The sequence below is a fragment of the Strongylocentrotus purpuratus genome, unplaced genomic scaffold (genome assembly GCF_000002235.5).
Source record: "Strongylocentrotus purpuratus isolate Spur 01 unplaced genomic scaffold, Spur_5.0 spur5_contig_847, whole genome shotgun sequence".
Classification (NCBI taxonomy): Eukaryota; Metazoa; Echinodermata; class Echinoidea; order Camarodonta; family Strongylocentrotidae; genus Strongylocentrotus; species Strongylocentrotus purpuratus.
Genome location: NW_022145554.1, coordinates 1,791,698 through 1,808,191, shown reverse-complemented (window position 1 = coordinate 1,808,191; position 16,494 = coordinate 1,791,698). Strand labels below are relative to the sequence as shown.

Genomic DNA, 16,494 nt, shown 5'->3' with positions numbered 1-16,494 from the left:
CAAGACTTGAAAAGCAATGTTTTGAGATGAGTTTTGAAAGAATCAGAGGATAAACATTTTTTGATGTCTTCAGGAAGGCCATTCCATAATTTAGGACTAGAGTATGCAAATGATCTTCCCCCCCACGTTTTGGTAATTTTGGGGGTTACAAGAAAATTGGAAGTGGATGAGCGTAGAGGTCTTGCAGGAGTGTAGTTTTGGATTAGAGAGATAAGGTATTGAGGAGCAGAGCCGTGAACGCAATGAAAGGTAAGCAACAAAATTTTGAAAACAATGCAATCTTTTACTGGGAGCCAGTGTAGCGACTGCAAAACTGGGGAAATGTGGGTACGCTTGGTGGTCAGAGAAACAATACGAGCTGCAGCGTTTTGAAGCTTCTGAAGCTTGGACACTAGATTCAGGGGTAGATTGATTAGGATACTACAATGTCGATGATGTTAATCTATGTTTTTAATTAAAAAACATCTACTCAGTATGAGAACCTTCACAGAACATAAATAGTTGCTACATGTATGCCTGGCATTCCCCAATTATACATAAAAATAATATTTTGATTAGTTAGAGGAGCAAGTTCTTCATTCATAACTACATGAAAAACGTGCAAACAAATAAAAATTAAAAATTAAAAAAATATACATTTATAGGCAAATATAAAAAGCTTGAGTGCACTTTTCTGTGTAAAAGTGATTTTGATCTATGATATCAAAGAATATGTCATCTTGTAAAGAAAAAAAATGTAAAGATATCACAATGAGACATGGTTTATCTTCGTAATCACTATCAAACTCACTGAGTAGAGCCTGCACAAGCCATGAGAAGTAGAGGGCAGGCTTGCGACCGTACTGACAGATCAAGACAATACACCTAGCTGCTGTTCTCCTTGTGGTGGCCGAGGTGTGCTTAAGGTTCGGGAATAACACCTTCATCAGATTCTGTAAGATGATTTCAAAAGATATTGATCATAAACTCTTAGAATGTGATATATCTTTCAGGACTATTAGTTATATGGCTTGAAGATTTGTTCTTCATAAAATTCTGGGGAAAATGATCAAAAGACATTAAGGACTTTGATGCAGAGATAAGAGAATGAGGCTGCATAGGCTGGGAAGCCACATCATTCTATTAATGTTCAATATATATAAACATACTTGATCCGTTATCCTTACAAGCATACAACATTACAAAGTCAATGTTGGTCTTGTAATGTAATCTGGTGAATGAATCCAATCTGAATGACTATCATTTTATCCACATAGGCAAAAGAGGTCCAAATTCCAATTAGTTGTTTCAGACTTGCACGTTTTGAGATTAGGAGAATGAATGTATTCTATGGAACGACTTACCAGGTACCTGTATGAAGATGAAAAAAAAATCGAAAAAAATGTAATAAAAAGAGAAATAAATAATCACCTTGACTTCTGTGTCTGTAAGAAAGGTGCCTAGAACTGGAAGAGTTTTGATGAGGAAATTCATCAAGGCTTCCTGTAAATTAGAAAAAGATAGTTCATCGTGTTATTGTACTGTGTAAAGATAACCACTGCTACAGCAAAAGCATTTCATGACAAAACAATGAAAGAAACTTGCTCTCTGCCAAATGCCAAATCAAAAGAAACATTCACACAAAAATAGTGAGCTAATAAATGCTATGTCGATATATGACAAATTGTATTTTTAGTGTTTTCAATGACTAAGTGTAGCAGAATATGCAAATAGAACAATTTTTTTTTCCTGCTGGTTTTTGCAAAATCTTCATGAAAGCTCATAATATAATTATACATTCATGAGTCTTGAGGTGTTCATAACCATGACATACTATGCATTTACACATACTCAAGGTATAATGGTACCAAAAGCTTCATTGCATGTTTTATGCTCATTCAAAGTACCGATAAAACCAAGAGTTGTGAGTACATTTTTTCTTCTCAGAGCAATCAAGGGATTTATAGCTATGATTCCTCTATTCAGGCCTAGAACTAATGACGGAAAACAAAATATCAGTAGATTCTTTGGTTTAATATTGAATAGTTCAAGGCCTTGGATGGTTCTCTGACACAAGCTCCAGGCTTTATCTCATCAAAGACATAGGGTTAGACATAGGGATGCAACTAGGTTTTACACGTAGGCTATGTTTACCTACAGTGAATAGATTTTGGTCCAGGGTTGAAGTTAGTCTAGGAAACTTAACCGCTGAGCAATTGTCACTGGAGGATCTGTTGTAAACTCTTCAGGGCCCTGTTTCTTAAAACTTTGCCATCAATATTAATTATTATATACCTCATTTTAAGATTCTTTACTAATCCTGTCTTCTGATTGGTTGAAAATGCAGTCATGTTCTTAACCATGCCCGCTAATTAAAATTCATAGTCATTTTTCCCGGCTCTACCGGTTTATATCCATTTTTCATAGCACTTTTTCCATGGCTGTGAAACGTGACGTCATTTTGCTGCGATCCCCATTTTGGTTTACGTGTTACCGTATAAGTTTCTTTTGTGCGATGACCGATGCGCAATACCGTTAACGGTGTTTGAGTGCAATTCGATTTTGGTCGCTGCATTCAGGCGACGAATCTACCAATCCACGCAGCGCAGACGACCGATCGCCATTTTGTGTTAATATTCATGACTTCAAAGAGATGGAAACCTAAATGGGTGAGTCAACATTTTCCTTTTTTTCGGTATATAAAATATATATTGACTGCTTTTAATATTCGAGGCATAGTTGTTTCTATAGGGTCTCGGGAAACTCACAACCTGCTATGACCCCGCGGCGCAAGCGCCTTGGGATCATAGCAGGTTGTGAGTTTCCCTTGACCCTATAGAAACCACTATGCCTCTCAAAGCATTCAATATATCCTTACCATGGCAACATCACTCAACAACCAATTAAATCAAGGTTTCCATGAAAGTTACCATTAATGGCAAAGAAACCATCAATCCTAAGTTTTATTCATCAGGGGCTTTGACATCCCATCCCATCCTTACCTGAACAATATCTTCTGGTCTTCTGGATATCCTGGCGATACTTGGTAGGAGATTGATGACGTAAGGTCTGCATTTCTGAGGGCGGATCAGGTGGGCCATCTCTGCAAATCTCCATAGGGCTGCACGAAGACTTCGAGAAGGTCCATTCTGGATGTGAGAATATATCAACAGCATGTGTACATTAAACGACCCTACATGAAGCTTGTTTCAAGAACACACAAAAAGGCATGTACAGTGTACGAAAAAGTACAAACCTGACTCAGTTGGTCTGAATTCCTTTCTGAAATCATGATTGTATGATCTGCATTCTATGACATTTTGTTGCGTTGTCGGTGGTTGTGGCGGTGGTGGTACTGATTTTCCTTTCTTTCCAAAAATCCTACATGACTTTGATTTTAACACTGATGACGAATCCATGTATCATCATTCTTCTCCATCTAATAAAATGGCCGGTTCACTCACATATTCAAGTTTTATGCATACTTTTGAAATAAAGGTTGCTCTTGACAACCCGATAGCTTGCCTGAGGCTTGCCTGATATACCAATGAGTAATATGCAGACTGGATTTAGAGTATTGTAGTTCATTCATTAATAACAGGTTAATGGAATAACTAGTCACTACGTCTACAGGAAAGATACTTCCTGTTAGTAATATGTTAGTAAACCGGTCTATTCAGAAACAATTCCTGGAATTAAAACAGATGCTACGTAATTCAAATATAATTTTTTTTTTTAGTAACACATAAAGTGATTATTAATCAGTATTAAATCGTGTTTTCAATCTCTGGAATATTTCATAATTTGTAAAATTTTCTGACATACCTTCTTAATTTCTTTGTACAGCTCTAACTGCAGCCGACCTAAACTGCTTTCCATGCAAGCCTAAAAATACAAAAAGGACAAAAAATACATAGAAATACATTGTACAACAAAATTGCCAACAGCAGCGTTACTGATGCCCAACATACCTCATGTCCTTAAAAAAACTTCATATTTCAAGTAATAATATTCAGAAGAATTAAAAATCAATTGCAATAATATAATATGGTAATTTTCCGCAAATATATTTGGCTTGAGTTGAGGTCATAAAATGACAGTGGAATTAGAACCTAGGGCTACATGTACTAGAGTGAGTTAACAATGGATATGGGTGTGAGACATATGCAATGCTATCAGACAGGTAAATTTCCCTAGACTCTACAAAGAAGTAGACTTTGACAGGCATATTTTGAGGAAATATCTCTTTCTAACAATTGATTCTGTGGATGCTGTAAAAAAAAAAATTGAATCCATTATAGTTATAAACTGTAGCTCCTCAGTGATCTCGAGGCTGCACTATGCCCCTCGACTTTGTATCTGGGCATAGTATAGTATCGAGATCACCTTGGGCAAAAGTTTTAACCATGCCCTTTTGAGCAGTCCATATTAGTGGAATAACACATTACCTTTATGACCTTGTTGAGACACTCATCTGCTTTCAGTCTGATATCTGACTCGCTATCGTTACAGGACGTCAAAAATATCTCCATGGCGATCCCAAGAAACTTGGGAAATTCTCCAAGTGATCTACAACAAAAGTATTTTCCAAAACGATTGAATTTTAAGCCAACACATTTCTGAACAGACAGCTACAGTAGACCAAATCATATAAAATTCCAGCAAATATCTCCTTGTCTAGCACTGAAATAAAAAACTGGTATACTTTATTTAAAATATAACTAATGGGTTGTAGATCTAACATAATAGTAGTATTGTAGTAAATTATACGTAGTAAAATCTCATAGTAAATTAGAAACAGGTGTCAAAATACATCTCTTATAAATGCCAGTTCAAAATTTGTTGAAAACCATGACGTTAACACTGAGACGAGCAACATGTCAGGTATAGGTTGTGGCAAAAAATATATCAGCCAATACAAGTTTACATCCTTTACCTCAGAATCTGTAGATGATTTGTTGTGCTTTTAAGAAGAAAACTACATATATCTAATTACAATAAGAGTTCATACCTGAAATTGGCAGTAGAAATCCCTTCTGCAATCACGGTCAGGTTAGCAATATAATCCTTCTTGGTTAGCGTTACATCTTTTTTCCTAGAAATAAGAAAACACAAGATGCAAGAGATTTGAAATCATAAAGATAACCAACAACACCAAAATCCCTAAATTTTGAATCTCAATGTGTATCTCTCACATAGGGCTCATCACAAGCTTTCTTCACAGCAGTCCAGATACATGTAATATATGTTTCTAGGGTTTATGCGCCCCGGGCTAGGCTCAATCTAACTTTCAACATTTGGGGGTCTCTACACTGTTCAGAACTTCAACATTATTTATGATTTTACAACTTTTTTAGCCTACAATGTCTTTAACTATTGCAGTCATGAGGCAGTAGAGCCTAGAGCCTAGAGATACAAAGCACATTTTGTTTAGAGACTCTTTTTACTTGGGAGGGTGTCTATACTTTTAGTAAGAAACCTAAGATCTGTACACTTGTATGTATCCAAATTGGGAGACATTCTCTTTCTCCTATTTAGGATACGGTACCAATTTTCTTTGTTTGAATTTTGACTGCAAACTTTGACATATTTACTAATATTATCCCGCCCGCCCCCCCCCCCCTCCGGGGTCGGAGGGACTGCATGCATGTTCCCAAAATGTCCAGGAAAGGGGTACTTTCAAGCACCAAAGTCCAGCTCGTAGTACACAAAAATCCGGGCAGTATTGACTTTACACACCAGACTTACGAGGGTGTTTTCAAAAGGAGGGAACATGCATACGTGTACCCTAAATAACACTGAGTGGGTGGGCCGGGAATATTATCTACTTTTGTTAAAATTTACATACAAAACAAACTGGCTTATGAACAGAGTGAGGTACAAATTTTGCTAGAAAATGCCTTGTTAATGCCATATGGTGTTCTTTCCTTTATTCTCATAACTGTAAGCAAACTATACTCCAATAAGAGTTTGAGCCTTCAAGACCATAAAGCGTAAACATTCTCAAAAAGAATGAAACGCCGACCAAAAAACAAGAAAAACAACCATCTCTCATCAGTAGGGGCGCTGGTCCGAGAATAATATAAGGATCGTCGGTACAAACGAGGATCGTCTTCGTAAACGCGGACGAATTAGATTTCCGATACTCGTTTTGGCAAGCGAAAAATTGATTCTGCAATGACTTTCTTGATGCATTTTACATTGACGTTGTACAGACTCAGAGAGACTTTCACGTTATGAGCGATAAATCCTCGGGAAGATGGACAACCATAAATGTAGAGGGTGAACTGGGGGTATTTTATTACGCGGAATCCTTTTTTTTTTGCATCGCCAGCGCACGAAGTGGGAACCCGAAACCCGCATTCTTTTCGCGTATACGAGGATATCCTCGTTTATGCAGACGATCCTCATTCTCGGACCTGCGCCCCTACTGCCCTACAGGCTACAGTAGATGATCTACTGGCTACTGCTCATGATTGGGAGAGAGTCCCATTGCAGCCCAGGGCCAGGCCTCCTGAGCCAGTTTCTCAAAATCATCATCAGTCTAACTCTAAAAAGTCTAAGTTTGTGGTCATCTCATGGAAACATGTGTTCATTGTACATTTTACGTTTCTATGGGATGTCCTTGAAGATAGACTTAAGTTACACCATAGGCCTACACGGTCACGCCTACTTCAACGCACAATACCGGTACACATTAGATCTAACTCATATTCATTCAGTGCAAGGCTTCACTGTGAGCTGTGGCTGCCCTACAAATCCCCATTGGATGAAATGGGAGTGAAATGGATACTCACTTCGCATCTTTGGTGCTCGTATCATCAGCCGATGTCGAACTCTGCTGGTGATTTTTCAAGGCCTCAAAGGACCTAGCGAGCTTCTCCATGTTGGAAACACTGACCGCTCGATTCATGATGACCAATTGTCCTCAAATTCACTAATTATTTCGTAATTCCAACCATCATTAACAAGAAAATTTACGGTAATTCAACAGCTGATCATCCTTAGCCACGAGAGGGCAGCAGATGTCTCACATCGAGAAAAAAAGAGAATAGATCTACAAATTATACAGAAATCTCTAGTTTGATGTGTTGGTTGAATATTTTGCTTAATCTTGAAAATAACCAGAGAGTTGAAATTAAATATAACATCAATTTGATGATATGATAGATAGGAACAATTGAACTAGTTTTTAATTCACCTCGAAATATGAACCAAAACGTAAAAAGAAAAAAAAATGGGCACGTGTACATCAAAGGGGGAATTCGTAGCGAGATTCCACAGGAGTAAATGGCTCTATATTACTGATCAAAATATTTTATTTTGTTTAGCTGCATCTCTATGCTATGGGTTGTGTGCACTGCCGACATAACATCTTAGCGTTATTATAATTGTAATTATCCTAATCTTATGTACCCCCCCCCCCCACCCCCGGCCCCCCCCCCCCTCTCTCTCTCTCTCTCTCTCTCTCTCTCTCTCTCTTTATCTCTCATTCTATCTCTCACCGCTCTCTATCTATCCATCTCTCATTCTCTCTCTCCCTCTCTCTCTCTTTCTATCTCTCACTCTATCTCTCACTCTTTCTCTCCCTCTCTCTATCTATTTCATGTCTCTCCCTTCCTACCATGTTTATTTAGCTATATTATCCATCTATCGATATCTTTCTGTCTATCTATTTATCATTCTATATAGCTATCTATCTACTTTGAGAAATAAACTTCAATCGTAAATAACTGACTTCTTATTACAATAACAATTTTCGTCAATCGTTTAACTGCACTGATTGTCAAAGAAAAAAATAGACAACAAACAAACACAACGACATCGAACATAAATGTATTGAAGTATTTCATAATTTATTGCTTTTGTGTTAAGTTGATAATCACAATAATTTTCCAAGGGTTTTGATATTTTCTGACTATTCTTTGAAATTATCGGTACGGCTTCGGTCATGTCGTTCATTGGCTCAATCTCATACATAACAGTTTTGGTTCATTATAATTATTGTTAACAAGCTGTTTGCACTGTAAGTCATTCAAATCTTTGTTTTGTTTGTTATATTCAAAAGGGAAATCTTTCTTCCATGAGACGTGACCAACAGTTTCTATATCTGGATCTGGATGTGTACGATGCCCTCATCTCTGGTCACATAATTTCCTGTGATGAAGCGAACTGCTCGTCTTTGGACGTTTTCAGGTCTGTTGATGTCCTTCTGCAGATATGGATCACAGGATGTAGCCCCATATTCAAGGAGAGATCTTACAAGTGCAGTGTAGGCTGTTCGCTTAATGTCTGCAGGAAAGAAGCGGAGGTTTCTGCGAAGGAGGGATAGGACCCAGTTTGCCTTTTGAGTGGTGTTTGCAACCGTGTTTCTCCCATTTCAAGTCCTCTGAGATTGTGACTCCCTGGTAACGGATATCTTAGACATATTTCACGATGTGGCCACTAAGTAGGTAGAAGAAGGAAGTCTTGTTTGGGCCATTCGTACGTTATATTAGTACTCTGCAGGTTGCCTTGTGCTTTATTTCTGTCGCTTGACACTATCTGCAAATTTCAAGCTATAGGGTCTTTGCATGTCATGATGAAAGATTAGCTGATTTTGTCAAGAAGTTGGGAAAACTCTTTGATTTTGTTGCAAGTTTCTTCTCCATCACTTTGGCTTCGTTTCCTTCTCGATTTGATTACTCAATATATATGTTTCTGAGATAAATGTCATACAGACGAGGTTTGTCTGATGTCATCTCTAGTTTAGGCTTTGTTAAACCATGCCAGAATAGTTTGGGGGGAACCGCTGATAAGAAGACTCCATCAACTCCTCCGTGAGAGGCTGAAATGAAAGACGGCTCTCAACTTTCATGTTCATGGGACACAATTTGTTCTTCGACCATTTTTGCCGGTTTTCTGTTAACCGCACTTTCTTGCCAACTGCATTAAACTATCAAAAGCTGTGCTAAACCATTTTTTGTTAAATCTATCATGGCACAATTCTAATCGTTGGTTGTACTCATATGCACCCATATGCATCTTCTTCTTTCGTATGAGGTAGTAGTATTATATATCAAGCTATTTCTTGAAGCTGGGTAAGCCAGTTGACTTATGCATCCTTTGGGCTTGACAGATCAGTCATCCTGTCAGGTTTTTGATGAGAAGCAAGCGATAATTATTTATTCTCGATCTACATGCATTATGTTGCTGATGTTGCTTTAGTTTCCTGCAATGGTAAACAAATTGAGAAAGAAGAACAAGTGATTACTAACTGTACATGACATACACATAGTTAAATCGTTTTATCTCATTTATGATCATAATAAGAAGGTTAAAATGTAACAGGTATATTATCAAGGGTATAGAAATAGGTTCGTCGTTAAAGATTAGCTCACATTATTCTCGGACTTTTTAAGGAAAGAGCTAGAAAATACTCACTATGAAAATAGGGTTTCCTCAACTCGACTCTGCCAATGCAACAGACCACCATCATTATGATCCCAATCACCGCGTTTATTACCAGGAATAAACTTGAGATGCAAGTTAGCTAGGGTCCTTGCATCTTCTCCATCACTTCGGCTTCGTTTCCTTCGCGATTTGTTTCCTTATTGTTTATCTTTCTGAGTAAAATGTTAGACGTACAGACAAGGTATGTCTGATGTCATCCCTAGTTTAGGCTTCATATTTAAAACCATGCCAGTATACATTTGGGCGGACCGCTGATAAGAAGACTGACTCCATCAACTCCTGCGTGAGAGGCTGAAATGAAAGATGGCTCTCATCATGTTCATGGGACACGTTCTGTTATCTTCGACCATGTTTGCGGGTTTTCTGTTAACCGCACTTTCTTGCCAACTGCACTTTTATCCAAAGCTGTGTTTAACCATTTTTGTTTTTAATCTAAAATGGCACAATTCTAACTGTTGGCTGTACTCATGATAATACGGTAGATTGATGCTGAGAAGCACGCAGTGATGATTATGCTGGATCTACATGCATTATGTTGCTGATGTTGCTTTAATAGTTTCCTGTAATGGTAAAACAATTGAGAAAGAAAAACAAGTGAATATACGAAGGTTAAAATGTCACATGCACATTATAAAGAGCAAAGACGAACAAAGTTTTGCATTATTTTAGGACTTTTTATAGAAGGAGCTAGAAAATACTCACAATGAAAATAGGGCGGAAACGGTTTCCTCCCCTAGATTCCGCCGATGCAACAAACCACCATCATTATGATCCCAATCACCGCGTTTATTACCAAGGAATAAACTTGAGATGCATCCAGGTTTATTCATGCTTATTGTCGAGGCTTGGATGTTACACATTGCTGTCATGTAGCCGATTTGCAGGAGGCTCGGCTGGTGAAGATGGCCGCTCGCTTATGCTGCTGTTTAAATGACATGACAATGCAGAGTAGGGTAATTCACTAGAACTTGTTTTCAGTGATCATGTTTGTAGTTCTTCTAAGCTGTGTGGCATGCTACAAAGACGGTGCTCAATGCACATATTACTGCTGCAGCAGTGAGGCTGACAATTATTATATAAGCCTAATAATGTAGAGCTTTATCATTGAGATCAATTTTGATTATATTTCATTTTATTTCTTTATTGGAATGATTATAGAATATTTAGAACAATAATGTGTTGACAACGAAAAGAACAACCTGCAAAGACTAGCCTATGGAATTTCTTAACTTAAACCATATTGCCAACCACTTTATTAACTATTCACATCTGAAAGGATTTAAACCCATCATGATGACCAATCAAAGTGGGGCGGGGGCGGGGGGGGGGGGGGGGGGGGGGAGGGGGGGGGTAATGCTCACCGATGATTGGCTTACATCTTTGCCGCATCTTTGTTTTCACCAGAGCAACAAAACAGCTTCTTGATGTGGTTGTATCTCCATCTCATTCCTCCTCGTCCCTGTTTTCCCAGTGGCTGCTCCATGCTCGTCGAAGCCCGTCTTTTCCATATATACGCCTCCTCCTCTTCTTCCTCCTCCTCCTCCTCTTCCTTCTCCTCCTCTTCTTCCTCCTCCTCCTCCTCATCTTCTCCTCCTCCTCCTCCTCCTCTTCCTCCTCCTCCTCCTCCTTTTCCTCCTCCTCCTCCTCCTCCTTTTCCTCCTCCTCGTCCTCTTCCTCTTCCTCCTCTTCCTCTTCCTCTTCCTCCTCTTCCTCTTCTTCCTCCTCCTCTTCCGCCTCTTCCGCCTCTTCCTCCTCTTCCCCCTCTTCCTCTTCCTCCTCTTCTTCCTCTTCCTCCTCCTCCTCTTCCTCCCCTTCCTCTCCTCCTCCTCCTCTTCTTCCTCTTCCTCCTCCTCCCCTTCCTCCTCCTCCTCTCCTCCTTTTCCCTCTCCTCCTCCTCTTCCTCCTCTTCCTCTTCCTCCTCCTCGTCCTCCTCCTCCTCTTCCTCCTCCTCCTCCTCTTTCTCCTCCTCTTCCTTCTCCTCCTCTTCCTCCTCTTCTTCCACCTCCTCCTCTTCCTCCTCTTCTTCCAACTCCTCCTCTTCTTCCACCTCCTCTCCCTTCTCTTTCCCCTCCTTCAAGGTGTCGTAGATGAACAGAGAGACGCTTAAGCAGATGTTGTTGATGACGGCCCAGAGATAAGATGTAGATCCTGACTGTCTCTCAGCGCAACCTGATTTTTTTAAAAAATGAAATCATTGACTATACCTGAAGGTATGATAAAATAAATCTTTTAAATCTTCATCGGCCCGATGATTCTATTATTTATATACTATCATATCTGGTTATTTGTATAACAAAAGTCATATTATTTTTTTTCTGCCCCTAATTTAAAGGAAACATTTTTTTTTTTTTTTTTTTTTTGGGGGGGGGGTCAGTTTTTAATTTGTTGTTGTTATGGTTCTTTCTTTGATTGATGTTTTGTATTCGTTCCTTTGACTGTTCGCCTTATTTTGTGATACATAACGAATCTTTCTGTATTAGACTACTGATAAATAAACCCTTCAATTTTCTTTCTTTATGCTTCTGATTCTTACAAGCAACGGCGTACTGTCCCCCCCCCCCCCAAAAAAAAAAAAAAATGATAATAATAATAATAATAATAATAATAATAATAATAATAAAATAAATAAATAAATAAAAAATTAAACGTGGTTTATTTCTAATTCGATACCAATGATTTACAAATTTTGCTGAAATGACACAATTTTCCGGGTTTTTTCTTTACTTTTTTGTAAAATATAACTCATTGTTTTTCTTTCTGCACCAAACTATTTTTTTTAATCATTAGCCACTGCTTTCTACCAACCTAAGGGGAGTGCGATCTCCTGTGTCTTCACTACCGACAATGGTGCACTCCTCATGGGCGGCGTCCATCTCACCCCCATCCTCCCCAATCTCGATATTCTGGACGAACTGGGGCCCGGTCTGGAAGACGCTATCGCAAGCGTTGCGAACATAAGCCCAGATATTAAATGTGAAGTCAGGATATCTTTCTGGGTTGCCTGATTGAGAAAATAAATTTGAAATCATCGACTGAATGAGATGGTAGCTTTAGGAAAGTAGTATACTTGTATTTGATAATCGTTGTTATTGTAATTGTTATTATTATTATTGTTATTATTATTATTGTTATTATTAATGGTATAATTATTAATATCATAATCATCATTAATTATTATCATTACTAGCAATAATTATCATGACTATTATCATTATTATTATTATCATTATTAAATTTATCATGGACAAACCTTTGGGGTACGATATCTTGTCTCTCCATGGACGACCACGGCTCTCTCCTCGTCGACGTCCATCTCACCCTCACCTTCCCCAATCCCGAGATTCTGGACGAAGTGGAGCCCGGTCCGGTAGACGCCATATACTAAGGGGTTGCGGATCAAGGTCCAGATCAGGGAGATCAAAAACATGGTCTCGATCTCAACGACACAAACTTCACCAATCTGTGACGTTGCCTCGTCGTCACTGGTGACGTCATTGTCTGAGGAGCTGCTGGACAGGTAGCTGCTGCTACCCTCCTCTATTTTCAGTGAGAAATTTAAAAATATATATTAAAGGGCGTTGCAGGGATTTGGACGGTGAAAATCTCAAAACTTGTAAAAAGGGTCAAAATGTTGTTGTGTGTGAGAGAGAGATAGAGATGGAGAGAGGGGGACTGGAGAAAAGTTGTGAGTATGCAAACCTTCACATTTACAGGTGTCATTGGATAAACCTCAAAGTAATATCATGTTATGATTTATAATCAATATATTGTAGAAATTATACACGTATTTGTAAAAAAATGAAATATAACAACAACAACAACACAAAGCTCACCCGTCTGATCCAAACTCTTGACCTTGGTGATATGGACAATGTCACACTTCTTGACCATCATAGTCTGGTCAGTCTGTGAGCTGGTGTCATCCTCACTGGACTCTTCGATTGCATACTTGATCTCGCGCTCGGCCTCCTGATCAACACTGCAATCGTCGTCGGTGTCTTGGTATGGAAAATAATGAATACAACCACACAATATAGATTTGACAAAGAGACATGCAAAATTGTTTTAAAGATATTGCTAGCTCATCAAGAAAGATTATTTGTATAAAGACCCACAGGCATCAAATTAATATTTCCCCTATCCCACTACAACCCCCCCCCCCTCTCTCTCTCTCTCTCTCTCTCTCTCTCTCTCTCTCTCTTTCTCTCTCTCGTAAATCTCAATTAAACAAATTTATATTCCTTTATCTATTTCTCTATCCTCTCTTTCCTTGGTTTATCTTTGTTCTATCTATTCCATGTACGGTCCTAATTCTAAATATCTCCCGAAAACAAATTCTCTTTTATTGAATTTTCTTACTCAACATAATTGAAGTTGATTATTCTCGATTGCCCCTTCACTTGTTTTTGTTCTTATGATTACTTACATTCATCCTCAGAATACACAAGGCCAGGACCTGAAGCCTTGTCGTCATCAGCGTTGGATTCGACATCGGCATTGTCACCATCTTCGTTCCCGTACTCGACATCGGATGTCACCGACTCGTCATCGTTCTCCTCGTCATTGATGAAACGATCTATCGTGAGGGACGTGAGCAAGACTTAACATACCGATTTCTAATACGTATGTGAATCTATTTTCTCCTCTCAAAGATTAAGAATTTCTTATCTCTTATTTATTATTTCTTCTTTCTCCTTTTTCTGCTTCTCCTTCATCTTACCTTTTTTCGAAACTTAATATCACAAATTTTGACTTAAATACTATTCTTAACCGTTCAGACTGTAAGTAATGTCTCTTGTTTTTTTAATGCAAAAACAGCACAATGAATGCATAAGGAAAATCCATAATATTCCTTACGAAAAATATGTTTGATTTCATTCACACATCATCAATATCATGGTTTTTTTTTCAATTAAGTGCAGAAACAAGACTATTTGGTATGGAAACCAATTTATAATAAATAGAGTGTTGTTTAAATAAATATTTAAAATAAAAGATGAAACCTTCAAAGCCACAGTTGTTAAGGAGTAATTTTAGACCGCGCAACTAACGGTAGGACAGGAAGTACTGAGAAGAAACCCTCACGTCCTTCGGATAGGACGTAGAGGGTAGCTCTTCCTCGACCTTGCTCGGTGCTGCTGGCATCATGGCCTGGTGGCGATCTTGGCCAAGTACAGCAGGGGCAGACCAAGATGTCTGAAGTGCCCATGGCTCGACGCCAGTGGCTGAGTGGATCGAAGTAGCAGATGTCTCGCTGGGGTCATTGACAAGGATAACGTCATCGCTGTCGTCATCACTGTCCATATCGTCCTCCATCACGTGCAATGCCATCGAATTTGGCTGTTGTAGTTTACCATAAACAAATATATTATATGATATTGCATATTGTAGCATGATATAATGATATATCTTGATTTTGAGATTGGAGCTAGTTCGATTCTTCTAAATTGGTGGAATCAGCTGTACAGATTGTATTTTTTTTGGGGGGGGGAGGGGGGGGGTCTCTGTTTGTTTGGTCAACCAAGGCATGATTTTTTTTTTTTTTTTTTACTGAACCTTCAAAGTATAAACTTTTATATGTACTTCCTAACTTATGTCCTATCAATCTAAAATACTTGCATAGAACAATTGTTCTTAACAATACGTATATTTATGATTATAATATAGCAGCCTGTCTCTCTAATTATACTACGTAATTAGAAATGTTAATGTTTAGTGACAATGCAAGGCGATTGCATTAATCAAAAAGTTATTTATATAATGTTAAACTGGTCATGAACAGTTTCATTACTAAATTTCTAATTGTAAACTCAATTTTATTTATGAACATCGTTTGTAAACATTTATTACTATCAACCATATTTTCGTATTCTTTCATTCTTTTTTTTTCCCCTTTTTTTTTCTTTTTTCTCCTCCTTATTTTTCTTCTTTTTCTTCTTTCTTTTTATTCCTTTTGTCATATCAATTTGAATACTGCATGTCTTAATTTCATATTTGAGTATATTAAATTGTGCTTAGGACGTATTTTATATGTTGCAGTTTTATTTGTAAATTCAAGATGTGACAGCTTAAAGTCTCAATTCGATTCATTTCAATAATTAAAGCTTGCTATACGGATTTAGCTATCTGAGCATTTAATGCTGTATAAACGGGTCTAACCTGTCAATTTAAAGAACAGTTGTCATCGCTGTTCATTTCATCCCCATTATGTGCAACTATAATACAATAGCTAAACAAAATTAATAATAGATTGAAAGTACTTTAATTATTTCAAAATTGTTGGAATCAACCATTGAAGTTTTATCAATTTGTTTATCTTGCTTTATCCCCTAAATAATGTAATTCACGGCAGACTATATCTAAGACAAGAATGAACAGTATCACACGATTATGGCTTAAATAAGTGGTTATATTTAATTAACAGAATTTGTATCTAATTGAAAGTTCATTCTCTAAACTTCCAACAATTTTGTATATATTATATATCGCCAGTCGCATTTATTATTCGCTAAATATGTGTTTTCTTCGACAAACACCTAGTTGCAGATTGAATTCAACCTATGAATGTATACACCTTTGACAAAGGACATGGCATATCAACTATCAGTGGTGAATCTTAATAAATCTTCGATAAAATATATGGGGCAAATCCTGCCAAGGAACTGAAGTATGGGGGGGGGGGGAAGGTTTTTATTATGTTTTTTCTGGATCTTCATACGCAAGCCCCATTTTATGCTGGATACGCCACTGCAGATTGGGTAAGAAACGGAAAAAATGGGACTTTGCAAACATTATCTGCCCTTACCTTCTTGCTCTTGGAGAACAATTTTCTGATTCCTGCCCAACAGCAGGTCTCAGGGGTCTCAGAATGATCTTCAACTTCCTCCTCGAAAGACAAAAATCGGGGTCTGGATTTAGCAGAACCCATTTTGAAAATTGCCAAAAGGTTTCGAAAGAATTTGCGAAAATCGCTCAATAACTCTCCGAAAGCTATGTGCGCAAGAAATGTGAATTTAGAGTGTCATAAAATTGTATGGGCAGGGCTAGTGGTTACCAGAGATA

At 38.0% G+C, this 16,494-nt stretch overlaps 1 protein-coding gene across 1 annotated transcript in view; it reads right to left on the bottom strand.

Moving 5' to 3' along the window:
• LOC373520 (huntingtin) overlaps nt 1-6,979 on the bottom strand; it is a 55,948-nt gene extending 48,969 nt beyond the window's left edge. The window contains exons 1-7 of the mRNA XM_030993010.1: nt 6,777-6,979; nt 4,991-5,074; nt 4,428-4,548; nt 3,805-3,864; nt 2,982-3,128; nt 1,411-1,482; nt 791-932 (exon numbers count right to left, since the gene is read on the bottom strand). Of these exons, the coding sequence (XP_030848870.1) occupies nt 791-932; nt 1,411-1,482; nt 2,982-3,128; nt 3,805-3,864; nt 4,428-4,548; nt 4,991-5,074; nt 6,777-6,892 (742 nt within the window). The 5' untranslated portion in view covers nt 6,893-6,979. The remainder of the gene's footprint in view (nt 1-790; nt 933-1,410; nt 1,483-2,981; nt 3,129-3,804; nt 3,865-4,427; nt 4,549-4,990; nt 5,075-6,776) is intronic.
• Between the last annotated feature and the right edge of the window lie 9,515 nt (nt 6,980-16,494).